Source organism: Marmota monax, unplaced genomic scaffold, assembly GCF_021218885.2.
Source record: "Marmota monax isolate L192 unplaced genomic scaffold, Marmota_monax_Labrador192_F-V1.1 WCK01_AAM20220418_F8-fsc00010, whole genome shotgun sequence".
Lineage (NCBI taxonomy): Eukaryota > Metazoa > Chordata > Mammalia > Rodentia > Sciuridae > Marmota > Marmota monax.
The window spans coordinates 22519803-22533114 of record NW_026692321.1 but is presented as its reverse complement, the minus strand read 5'-3'; the positions used below and the strand labels follow the sequence as shown (position 1 = coordinate 22533114).

Here is a 13312-nt window from a genome sequence, read left to right as displayed (position 1 = left end):
GATCCGCCGCCCGCGCCTTCAAGGTAGGCAGACCTACAACAGACCGGCGGATCAGGCCCAGGAGCCTGCCGGCGTGGTACAAACACCACCCTAATTGGAGTAGTGACAGAGCAGAGTCGCCTCCCTTGCCAGGAACAGACCCAGCGTCCTACAGGCGGGGTAGTCACGACACCCCAATTGGAGTAGGGGCAAAGCAGAGCCTCCACCCGTGCCCGAAAGGTGGGCAGATCTGCGACCAACCAGCGGGACAGGCCCAGTGGCCTGCTGGTACGACAGACACGTCACCCCATTTGGAGTAGGGGCAGAGTAGAGCTGCCACCCGCGCCTGCAGGGTAGGCAAACCTGCAACCGACCGGCGGATCAGGCCCGGTGGCCTGCCGGCGTGGTACACTCGTCACCCCAATTGGAGTAGGGGCAGAACAGAGCCGCCACCAGCTCCCAGAACAGGCCCAGTGACCTGCCAGCGTGGTAGCCACGACACCCCAATTGGAATAAGGAGAGAGCAGAGCCGCCGCCCGCACCTGCAGGAAAGATACGCAAGCAGTATGAAAAGACAAGGAAAGAAAGGACCACAAGCAATGCAGGTCAACGCAACTTTAGAAGAGGTAACAGCTGCAGCAGATGGAATGTCAGATAAAGAATTCAGGATATACATGCTTCAGATGATCTGGAGTATCAAGGAAGACATTAAACAGCAAAATCAGACAATGAAAGATCACTTCGACAACGAATTACGCAAACAAATCCAGGAAGCAAAGGATCAACTATACAGGGAGATAGAGGTTATAAAAAACAAGCAATCAGAAATCCTAGAAATGCAGGAAGCAATAAACCAACTTAAAAACTCAATGGAGAATACTACCAACAGAGTAGAACACTTAGAAGATAGAACATCAGACAATGAAGACAAAGTATTTCAACTGGAAAAGAACATAGACAGCTCAGCAAGACTGTTAAGAAACCATGAGCAGAATATCCAAGAAATATGGGATAACATTAAGAGACCAAACTTAAGAGTCATTGGGATACAGGAAGGTACAGAGCTCCAAACCAAAGGAATGAGCAGTCTATTCAATGAAATAATACGAGAAAACTTCCCAGACTTGAAGAATGAGACAGAATCCCAAATCCTAGAAGCCTACAGGACGCCGAATGTGCAAAATCATAAGAGATCCACACCTAGACACATTATAATGAAGATGCCCAACATACAGAATAAGGAGAGAATTTTAAAAGCTACAAGAGAAAGGAAGCAGATTACATTTAGGGGCAAGCCAATCAGGATAACAGCTGATCTTTCAACACAGACTCTGAAAGCTAGAAGATCCTGGAATAACATATTTCAAACACTGAAAGAAAATGGGTTCCAACCAAGAATTGTGTATCCAGCGAAATTAAGCTTCAGGATGGAGAATGAAATTAAAACCTTCCACGATAAACAAAAGTTTAAAGAATTCGCAGCTAGAAAACCATCTCTTCAAAACATCCTCGCCAAAGTATTACAGGAAGAGGAAATGGAAAATAACAATGAAAACCAACAGTGGGAGGTAGGACAGTAAAGGGGGGGGGAAATAATCAAAGAGGAAAACAAACAATGTTTAGTAACAGAAATAAACAAATATGGCTGGAAGAACAACCCATATCTCAATAATAACCCTAAATGTTAATGGCTTAAACTCACCAATTAAGAGACACAGGCTAGTAGAATGGATCACAAAACAAGACCCAACAATATGCTGCCTACAGGAGACGCATTTGATAGGAAAAGACATACATAGGCTGAAGGTGAAAGGTTGGGAAAAATCATATCACTCATATGGACTTCGGAAACAAGCAGGCGTGTCCATACTCATATCAAATAAAATAGATTTCAAGCCAAAGTTAATCAAAAGGGATAAAGAGGGACACTACATACTGCTTAAGGGAACCATACACCAACAAGACATAACAATCATAAATATTTATGCCCCAAACAATGGTGCAGCTATGTTCGTCAAACAAACTCTTATCAAGTTCAAGAGTCTAATAGACCACCACACCATAATCATGGGAGACTTCAACACACCTCTCTCGCCACTGGACAGATCTTCCAAACAAAAGTTGAATAAGGAAACTATAGAACTCAATAACACTATTAATAACCTAGACCTAATTGACATATATAGAGTATACCACCCAACATCAAGCAGTTAAACTTTTTTCTCAGCTGCACATGGATCCTTCTCAAAAATAGATCATATATTATGTCACAGGGCAACTCTTAGACAATATAAAGGAGTAGAGATAATACCATGCATCTTATCTGATCATAATGGAATGAAACTGAAAATCAACGATAAAAGAAGGAAGGAAAAAGCATACATCAATTGGAGAATGAACAATAGGTTACTGAATGATCAATGGGTTATAGAAGACATCAAGGAGGAAATTAAAAAATTCTTAGAGATAAATGAAAACACAGACACAACATATCGGAATCTATGGGACACATTGAAAGCAGTTCTAAGAGGAAAATTCATTGCTTGGAGTTCATTCCTTAAAAAAAGAAAAAACCAACAAATAAATGATCTCATACTTCATCTCAAAATCCTTGAAAAAGAAGAGCAAAACAACAGCAAAAGAAGTAGAAGGCAAGAAATAATTAAAATCAGAGCTGAAATTAATGAAATAGAAACAAAAGAAACAATTGAAAAAATTGACAAAACTAAAAGTTGGTTCTTTGAAAAAATAAACAAAATCGACAGACCCTTAGCGATGCTAGCGAAGAGAAGAAGAGAGAGAACTCAAATTATTAGCATACAGGATGAAAAAGGCAATATCACAACAGACACTTCAGGAATACAGAAGATAATCAAAAACTATTTTGAATCCTTATACTCCAATAAATTAGAAGATAGTGAAGGCATAGATAAATTTCTTAAGTCATATGATCTGCCCAGATTGAGTCAGGAGGATATAGAAAACCTAAACAGACCAATATCAATTGAGGAAATAGAAGAAACCATAAAAAGACTACCAACTAAGAAAAGCCCAGGTCCGGATGGGTATACAGCAGAATTTTACAAAAACCTTTAAAGAAGAACTAATACCAATACTTTTCAAGCTACTTCAGGAAATAGAAAAGGAGGGAGAACTTCCAAATTCATTCTATGAGGCCAACATCACCCTGATACCTAAACCAGACAAAGACACTTCAAAGAAAGAAAACTACAGACCAATATCTCTAATGAACCTAGATGCAAAAATCCTCAATAAAATTCTGGCGAATCGGATACAAAAACATATCAAAAAAATTGTACACCATGATCAAGTAGGATTCATCCCTGGGATGCAAGGCTGGTTCAATATACGGAAATCAATAAATGTTATTCACCACATCAATAGACTTAAAAATAAGAACCATATGATCATCTCGATAGATGCGGAAAAAGCATTCGACAAAGTACAGCATCCCTTTATGTTCAAAACTCTAGAAAAACTAGGGATAACAGGAACATACCTCAATATTGTAAAAGCAATCTATGCTAAGCCTCAGGCTAGCATCATTCTGAATGGAGAAAAACTGAAGGCATTCCCTCTAAAATCTGGAACAAGACAGGGATGCCCTCTCTCTCCACTTCTGTTCAACATAGTTCTCGAAACACTGGCCAGAGCAATTAGACAGACGAAAGAAATTAAAGGCATAAAAATAGGAAAAGAAGAAATTAAATTATCACTATTTGCAGATGATATGATTCTATATCTAGCAGACCCAAAAGGCTCTACAAAGAAACTATTAGAGCTAATAAATGAATTCAGCAAAGTGGCAGGATTTAAAATCAACACGCATAAATCAAAGGCATTCCTGTATATCAGCGACAAATCCTCTGAAATGGAAATGAGGACAACCCCTCCATTCAAAATATCTTCAAAAAAAATAAAATACTTGGGAATCAACCTAACAAAAGAGGTGAAAGACTTATACAATGAAAACTACAGAACCCTAAAGAGAGAAATAGAAGAAGATCTTAGAAGATGGAAAAATATACCCTGTTCATGGATAGGCAGAACTAACATCATCAAAATGGCGATATTACCAAAAGTTCTCTATAGGTTTAATGCAATGCCAATCAAAATCCCAATGGCATTTCTTGTAGAAATAGAGAAAGCAATCATGAAATTCATATGGAAAAACAAAAGACCCAGAATAGCAAAAACAATGCTAAGCAAGAAGTGTGAATCAGGCGGTATAGCGATACCAGACTTCAAACTATACTACAGAGCAATAGTAACAAAAACAGCATGGTACTGGTACCAAAACAGGCGGGTGGACCAATGGTACAGAATAGAGGACACAGAAACCAATCCACAAAACTACAACTATCTTATATTTGATAAAGGGGCTAAAAGCATGCAATGGAGGAAGGATAGCATCTTCAACAAATGGTGCTGGGAAAACTGGAAATCCATATGCAACAAAATGAAACTGAATCCCTTTCTCTCGCCATGCACAAAAGTGAATTCAAAATGGATCAAGGAGCTTGATATCAAATCAGAGACGCGCCGTCTGATAGAAGAAAAAGTTGGCTACGATCTACATTCGGTGGGGTCGGGCTCCAAATTCCTCAATAGGACACCCATAGCACAAAAGTTAATAACTAGAATCAACAAATGGGACTTACTCAAACTAAGAAGTTTTTTCTCAGCAAAAGAAACAATAAGAGAGGTAAATAGGGAGCCTACATCCTGGGAACAAATCTTTACTCCTCACACTTCAGATAGAGCCCTAATATCCAGAGTATACAAAGAACTCAAAAAATTAGACAATAAGAGAACAAACAACCCAATCAACAAATGGTCCAAGGACCTGAACAGACACTTTTCAGAGGAGGACATACAGTCAATCAACAAGTACATGAAAAAATGCTCAACATCTCTAGCTGTCAGAGAAATGCAAATCAAAACCACCCTAAGATACCATCTCACTCCAGTAAGATTGGCAGCCATTAGGAAGTCAAACAACAACAAGTGCTGGCGAGGATGTGGGGAAAAGGGTACACTTGTACATTGCTGGTGGGACTGCAGATTGGTGCAGCCAATTTGGAAAGCAGTATGGAGATTTCTTGGAAAGCTGGGAATGGAGCCACCATTTGACCCAGCTATTCCCCTTCTTGGTCTATTCCCTAAAGACCTAAAAAGAGCATGCTACAGGGACACTGCTACATCGATGTTCATAGCAGCACAGTTCACAATAGCAAGACTGTGGAACCAACCTAGATGCCCTTCAATAGACGAATGGATAAAAAAAAATGTGGCATTTATACACAATGGAGTATTACTCTGCATTAAAAAATGACAAAATCATAGAATTTACAGGGAAATGGATGGCATTAGAGCAGATTATGCTAAGTGAAGCTAGCCAATCCCTAAAAAACAAATGCCAAATGTCTTCTTTGATATAAGGAAAGTAACTAAGAACAGAGTAGGGACGAAGTACAGGAGAAGAAGATTAACATTTAACAGGGATGAGAGGTGGGAGGGAAAGGGAGAGAGAAGGGAAATTGCATGGTAATGGAAGGAGACCCTCAGGGTTATACAGTGGAGGGGGTAGAGAGAGAGGAGGGGAGGGGAGGGGAGAGGTGGGGAGGGGGGAGGGTGGATGATGGGAAAGGCAGCGGAGCACAACAGACACTAGTATGGCAATTTGTAAATCAATGGATGTGTAACTGATGTGAATCTGCAATCTGTGTATGGGGTGAAGGTGGGAGTTCATAACCCACTTGAATCAAAGTGTGGAATATGATATGTCAAGAAATTTGTAATGTTTTGAACAACCCACAATAAAAAATTAAAAAAAAAAAAAAAAAAAAAAAAACTTTAGTTACAAGGATCTGGATTCCAGAAACCTAACTCATCACAGGCTGCCATCCTAAAGCAGAACTAAGACAGGCATTTTGTGAAATTGGATGAGGAAGTTAATCAGGTACAAGTGATCTCTCTCGTCATGTGTTAAAGGCTGTGGGGGCCTTGAAGTCAGTACCTGCATTAGCCAGTGGCAGATGTCGAGTGTGAGGACAAGGTGGTGTCAAGGCAAGAACGTGGACTATTTTGCAAGGGGGGGGTGTACTTCAGCTTCCAGCTACTGGTGTTAGTTGTCCTAGCAGAGGTGCTGCCTTGTTGGGTAATAAGGACATCAGTAACCACTAAGCGAGGTTGCTAGGAGGACCAGTAAACGGCCCCTTGAGAAAGAACCTAACCATGCCTGGCCCAGAGGAACAGGAAGGGGCCATTTTCCTCCCTGGCTAATGTTGGTAGGACTGACGTTTTCTGAATTTTTACACTCACCCAGCAGACACAAGGAATTGAGGAAGAGGGAGAATGGGCCTGGAGAATAGAAAGTGCAGGGCAGCACCAGTTGAGGGTGGAGGCCAGGGGACTGTCACACCTCCCTGAAGCATCAGCCCTTGGGAGGGGGCACTGCTGCTCAGAATAGACCTAGGACTGGTGAGACAGAGGAGAGTCCTCAGCATCCAGCGAGCACTGGGATCAGACGAGGAAGGAATTTCAGGACAACATTCAAAAACAGACCCTCATAATTAAGGAGGAGATCAGGAGAGCAGAGGAAAGAGAAGAAGGACCATGCCCTGTGATGGTACTGTGCCAGGTGGGAGCCCGTGCAAGATGGTGGCAGAGGGGAGGGAGTCAGTGGATTCAGAGAGCAACACAATGCTGAGCAGAGAGAGCTCAAGGGGGCTAAGCAGCTTGTGGGGTGGGGGATGGGGTTGTCCCCCCCACCAGTTGGAGGGATTTGCTTTGCAAATGAGTGGAGACATATGTCTACTTTGAATACGGGGGGAAAGGAAGAGAGAAGCTAAGGCACATGCATATCTTCGGAGGAAAGCTGGCACCGTGTATGAGTTATATCTAGTAAGCGAGGCTGCCATCTCTCATTTAGGGGGTTTTAAGTGGTTTCCTTTTTGGGAAGTGAAGCAGACCCTGTTTGGAGTCCTGGGACAGGAGTTGATTGGAGCACACACATCTGAAGGCAGACATACTGAGACTCCAATTCACACATGTACTGACACGATTCCCCACCCCATCCCTGAAGTCCCTCAGTGTACTCGCTGTAAGCTGGAGAGGTGGGTGTCAGGCAGTTGACTGAGCCACTGCTTGCTTGGTGACTCACAGAAACACCAGGCTGCATGCAGGACACAGGACTCAGAAGGTGCCCCAGCCATTTGGGGCATTTGCCACCTCACTCTGTACTGAGGACCTTTATGGAGAGTCAAATTTTCAGATTTCCGGTCCACAAGTCCACGTGTCTCCTGCAGCTTGGCAGAAGATGGGAAGGAGGAAGAAGCTGTAAATGGTCGAAGAAGTGAGGGGCAGGCACGGTGGGTGATGCAGCACAGTGTCCGAGTTTTAGAGATGGGCTTGAGGAGGGGGTCTCATAATACCTGCTGCTGAGCTTCCAGTCACACGTAGAGTTCACACACTCATTCTCACAGTTCTATTTCATTTGATGGTGACGGCGGCCCTGCAGAGTATTTTTATGATCTTTGTTTGACATGTGAGAAAAAGCAGGCCTCCGCAAGCCAAAGCAGGTTTCCCAGGGACACAGCTAGTGGGTTGCTGCAGATTTGAGTCTGCAGAACCCCGAACCAATTTCTTCCTATTTCTCTCTTCCTCGCATTCCTGGGAATGAGCTGCAGCCTGCTCAGGAGAGAGCCTGGGTGGCAGGCAGAGGGGCAGGTGCAGAGGTGATGGGTCAGTTGGTATGAAAGAACACTTGTCAGCAACTCAGTAGCCTATGCACAGAGACATGGGAGGAGGCAGGAGGGAACATGGAAGGGTGGCCAGGGACATGTGAAAGAGAGCAAGAGAGGATCAGGGTGAAGAATTTGAGGCCAGGTGCCTGCTGGGAGAGTTAGAATGCAGGGACTCTGCAAGCTAGTGGTAGAAGGGTCTGCAGATGAGAGAGGCCCAGTGGTGAGGAAACCTGGGGAGGCCTGGAGGTGTGGCCCAGGCTGCCGGAAGGCACAGGGCAAGCATTTGGCAGGAAGTTCCTTGAGTATCTGTAATCTTATTTCCTGCACTGGGACCCCCAGCCTATGGTTCCTTACCACTGGTAGACACCCCCAAGCATGGCATTTTCCTGAGTTAGCCTGTCTCCTTCACACTTAAGCTTGACTGCAAAAGCTTGGATCAGGAGAAGCTCCCACAGACCTTTCTACCAGTGAGTTACCCAATGGGTATAGTCAGTAAGGGGGTGCATTGTAGAGAATTGCAGAGTAATAATACAACTAAGTCATTCTGCTTTTTAATAGCACCATGCACTGGCAGTCCCAAACAGTGGCAGTGATAAAAATGTTCCCCAGCCCCACCCTGGTATGACATTGCTTCTGCTGATACAGAAGCCCTACTTGGATCCCGCTCCTGAGCAGTCCTAGGGTAGGAGACTAACTACCCCACCCACCACTTGGATCCCACAGCAGCAGCCAACCAGGAAGAAATGGGTGTGTGGGCAAAATCCACACACTGGGAAGCACTCCCAACAACAGCTTCGCAGCTTCTAGAATTTTCTCCAACTACTCTCAGCTCTAGGTTTGCTTAGCTTTCCTCCTCCTGGATCACCCTTCGGGTGGTAGAATTGCAGTCTCACTGTGGAAGGCATTTTCATGGACACCTTGTCCAAGGGCCTTCTGGGGACTCATTCTTCTCTGTTGCATCTCACCATGTAGTTTTCTAGCCTGTCCTGAGTCTTCTCTTGATAGACATCTGGTCCCTGACTTGGAAAATTCTCTTGTATTCTCAAATAGAAATTCCTTTCTCCTCAATCTGGATTTGAACCATCTGTGGTCACAATGGGGAGTGAGTCGAAACCATCTTCCAACTGATACCTGTATTCTCCAAAGCAGCTCTCCCTACCCCAAGGCTTCCCTGTTCCAGGTAGAATCCTTCCTGCAGAGCACCCTGCCTCACCACATGGGTCACCCAGTGTGTGACCACATGCTGGCTCCTGGTCCCATATTACCTCACACTGCCCTCCAAAGTGTTACAACTGCCATCTCTATTTATGGATGTGCTTCCAGCCAATGGAGCACCCTGTCTGGCTGCACAATATTCTTAGCCACCCACAGCACCAAGGCCTGGTGCCAGGGCTCCCTAGTGCCTAGTGCCTCAAAGCCAAGGGAACCATATTAGGAGGTAACCGGAGGGACATGGCTGTCTTGCAGAAATCTCCTTTCGTGTGTGGATGTGCAGTGGCAGCCTGGAGATTATCCCCTGCAGCCGAGTGGGGCACGTCTTCCGGAAGAAGCACCCTTACGTTTTTCCTGATGGAAATGCCAACACATACATCAAGTAGGTGCATGTTCTGGGCTCAGCATACGTGGGCAGCAGTGATGTTGCTGTGGCTAAGGATTGGCAGCTGTCCCTGGTGCCCTGTTAGGTGGCCTGTGTGCCCTGAATAGACACCAGCTGCACATCTGTCCCTTGAACTCTTCCTGAACTTCCAGTGCTAGGGCTAAGGCTTGACAGGGTCCCCATAGGGCCTGAGGGGCGTCAATTCACTGTTCAGCACCATCCTGCAGGACCCACTAGGGAGGGTCCTTGGGAAGCTGTAGGAAATGGGGCCACATAGGAGATACAGGCTGTGTGCCTGCACCAGGGCCTCACGGGGCACCAGAAGGGTCCAGGCTGGGGCACTTCCTGAGAACCTGGCCCCTAGCACAGTTATTCTCACCTCCTGCCTCGAGATAGCATGTCCACATTATAGGTATCAGGCCTCAGCCATCCACGAGCGCGTGTCCCTGCTCCCTCCTTCCTACGCCTGCTTTCCTTCCATCATTTCTCCTCTTTTGATCTTCTCTTCTTAGAAGATAATTCATGTATAGTCCTTTTTTCATCTTTTCCTCCTATTCTAGCTTCTCTCCCTTCCCTTGATCATCCACCCATCCCCTCTATTTTCCTGTCATTGGTCCATTAGGGTCAGGGGTGCTGTGGGCCCCTTTGGTGTGCCCTTCACTTGGGGTACTGTTGTCCTCCGTTCTTCCTTCCTGGTTTTTCACACCCTAAGCACATGTACATCCTGCCAGCTGCCTCAGAGAAGGCATGGATCTGAGCAGTGGAAAAATCAGCAATACCTTTTGTAGCAACATGGTGGGCAAGGGTAGGGTGAGAGAAAAAAATCAGCAGGCCAGGAAGCATCAGGGAAAGCAAGGGTGGGTCTGTCTTCACCAGCAGGTTTTCAAACTGCAAAGGGAAGCCAGGACATCAGGCCTGGCAAAGTCGTGTGGCCACCTGGAGTCAGGCCATCCTGGGAAGGAGGAGGCAAGATCTGGGACTCTTGACATTCGTTCTGTTCCTTACTGTGCCCTGGCCAGAGAGCAGCAGCAGCCATGCCACTGAGCCCTCCAGTGTTAGGGAAATGTGGTCCAGTGTCTGCGGAGCAGCTTCCAGATAGCTAGGCCAGTGGGAGGGACCAGCAGAGCACTGTTACCTGCCTCCAGTGCCCCGAGAACTGGCTTGTATATGCATAATGTCATTTCAGGTCACAGCTCAGAAGGGCTTACAACACTCCTTTATCAAATGCCTCTGCTCCAAAATAGAAGTGGAGTCTGAACGAGCATGCCCCTTCTCCCAAGTTCATGCCTCACAGGTGCTGCCACCTGCCATCTCATTGTTTCTGATCTCTTCCTGTCTACTCTGGGGCTCTTTATGGGATCCCTGTATCTCTAAGTCCTAAATGATAACATCTTCAGTGTTTTACTGCCCTTCTCCCTGTGTTCCTTTTCTGTGACCTTTGGGGTCTGAACATGACCTGATCCCTTGTCCCTGCATGTACTCATTGCTTGGCCTTTGTGCTGATGTCCCCTGGAGAGCTGGGACCTCAGCATGTTCCCTATGGTAAAGGGGAAAACCCTGGAACAAGAGCCTAAGAACCAAGGCTGGCCAGGGACGAGACGCTCAATGCGGGACCTGCCTTTGAGCTTGGAGTTACAACAAATGAATGCCCAATGGTTCTCCTGGCCCTTTGCTCTTTATTTTTTCTGAGTTCAGTTTCTGGTGTTATTTTTCTGATCTGGACCTTTTGGTGAAAGGTTTGTTGTTCCTGCTAAAATCTTGTGCCTTGGGGTAAAGGTGCCTTTGAAGATTGGGGAGGCTTGGCTGGGCTCAGTGTCCTGAGAGCCATAGTGCTAAGGCTCAGTCATGGTGGTCCCCACCTGTGGGATGCTGCCAGCTTTGCCCATGGGTGTGTATGTATTTCAACTGGGTACATTATAGCTCCTCCCAGACAGCCATTCCTAACACTCCTTGTCTCCCCAGGAATACCAAACGGATAGCTGAAGTGTGGATGGATGAGTACAAACAGTACTTCTATGCTGCCCGGCCTTTCGCCCTGGAGAGGCCCTTTGGGAAGTAAGTGCTGCCACAGGACTGCCCACTCATGGGGGAGCTGAGCTGGGCCTTGCACAATGTGCTGATATTTCCAGCTCTTTACAGAAAGATAGGATGTTGGACCAGTTCCTTCAGGTCGGAGTTCCTCCTTCTACGTTTTAGTGACCCAAGATGGAGCCCATCACTGCACAGGAGGACCAAATCTGAATCAAACCAAATGACTCACACCAAATGAAATCATAGTCCACACTGTCCCTCTGGTTATCCTCACTCCTACCTTACTGAGCTTTGGCTCTCAATCTCATCATGGCTTCCAGTCTACTAGACACGCCCACCACCCCTCCTCTCTTTACCCACTTTCCTCTCCAGCTTGGATTCCACTGTTGCTTAAAGACAAATCTCTAAAGGCCTTGTCCACAGATCTTATGCCCTATGGTTCATCTAGCCATACCCTTCCCCAACCCCACACAGTTTTCTCAACTCTGGAGGAACCTGTCCCTGTACCTCTTCCTTCCCTGTGCACGAACTGCTGGACAGTACTGGGATCTACTTAGTGCTACTGACCACACTCCATAGGCATCCTTCTCAGGGAGGCCACAAGATGTCCACTGGTCCTGCTAACTTTCCCAGCCAGCAACCCCTCCATCTTCACTAAACCTCCACTCCCCTCCCCCAGTCTTCTTCTTTCCCTTGCAGCAAATGACACCTGTAAGATGAAATAGACAACACTGATTCCCCAAAACAACCCATTAGCTTCAGCGCATCTACGCCATCCTTCTCGGTCTCTTTCGTCTCAAGGGACAGGTGTGTTTCCTGTGGTGGTAGGGTGCTAGGCCAGCCCTCCTCCTGCACTCCAGATGCACCATTCATACTCGTGCTCATTCATAAATCAACACTTATCAGGTTCCCACTGCCTGGATTGATCTCCTCCTGCCTCCTGGTGCAGGGCCTCTCAAACTTTAATGTGCACGCACACAGAGCTCCCGGGGATTATGTTAAAATGGAGAATGTGATTCTCCAGGTCTGCGTTTCTAATAAGCTCCCCAGTGATGCCGTGCGGCTGGTCTGAGGATCCAATTTGAGGAACAAGGTTCTAGCAGGCAAGTTTCCAAATTGTGTTCACAGTGGGGAATTTCAAATCCCCCCAGCTCCTGGGCTCCTCCCCAAGTGGGCTGATTTACTGTCTGGGGCATGGCCTGAGTTGTGGAATTCGTGGAAGACACCCTTGTCTCCACCTCATGATTGCAGTGTGCATATGGCAGGACTTGCTACCAGGAGCCTCTGCTCACCCTGACCTTGGCAGATCTGATGTAGCATTCCCAAGCACATCTACAATCACTCCACGGCTCCCACAGCTCTGCCGTCTTCGCTTTTTTGACCACCTTTTTGGCCCTATATCCAACCTTAGTATCTTCTCCCCACCCATCGTATGTTGGCCTTCCTGCAGGGCCTGTCATAAGCCCTCTTCTTGGGACACATTCTCCCTGGCACTCACAGCCACATCTTCACTGCCCATACTCAGATCTCTGTTTCTAACCAAGACCTCTCCCCTGAGCTCCAGTCACTTATATCCAAGTTTCAACTGGGCCACTCCCTGGATGCCTCCCAGACACCTCCCACTCAACAGGTCCTAAACGCATGAAGTTCACTCCTAAACCTGCCCCACATCCCATATTCTCCATCCCCAGGAGCCTTCTTTTTTGGGACCTTATTGGCCAAATCAGAAATCTGGGCATCACCCTTGTCTCTTCCCTTTGGTTCTCTGTCCCCATCGCAAAGATCCCTGGGTCCTGACAATGCTGCCTCAGTCACACATTGAGCTTGTTCCATCCTGCCCTGAAGAGCTGAGAGCTGGTGGGGAGGCATGGTTTGTGCTCTGTGGGAAGTTCTGGTGTAGCACTGTGAGTGAGGCCAAAAGAGGAGGGGTGTGGAA

At 46.3% G+C, this 13312-nt stretch overlaps 1 protein-coding gene across 2 annotated transcripts in view; it reads left to right on the top strand.

The window, feature by feature from the left end:
- The window catches only part of Galnt14 (polypeptide N-acetylgalactosaminyltransferase 14), a 222781-nt gene that overhangs the window by 196299 nt on the left and 13170 nt on the right, over positions 1-13312 (top strand). For both annotated transcript variants that reach the window (XM_046441580.2, XM_046441581.1), the window contains exons 10-11: positions 9216-9342; positions 11308-11400. In XM_046441580.2, coding sequence (XP_046297536.1) covers positions 9216-9342; positions 11308-11400 — 220 coding nt within the window. The remainder of the gene's footprint in view (positions 1-9215; positions 9343-11307; positions 11401-13312) is intronic.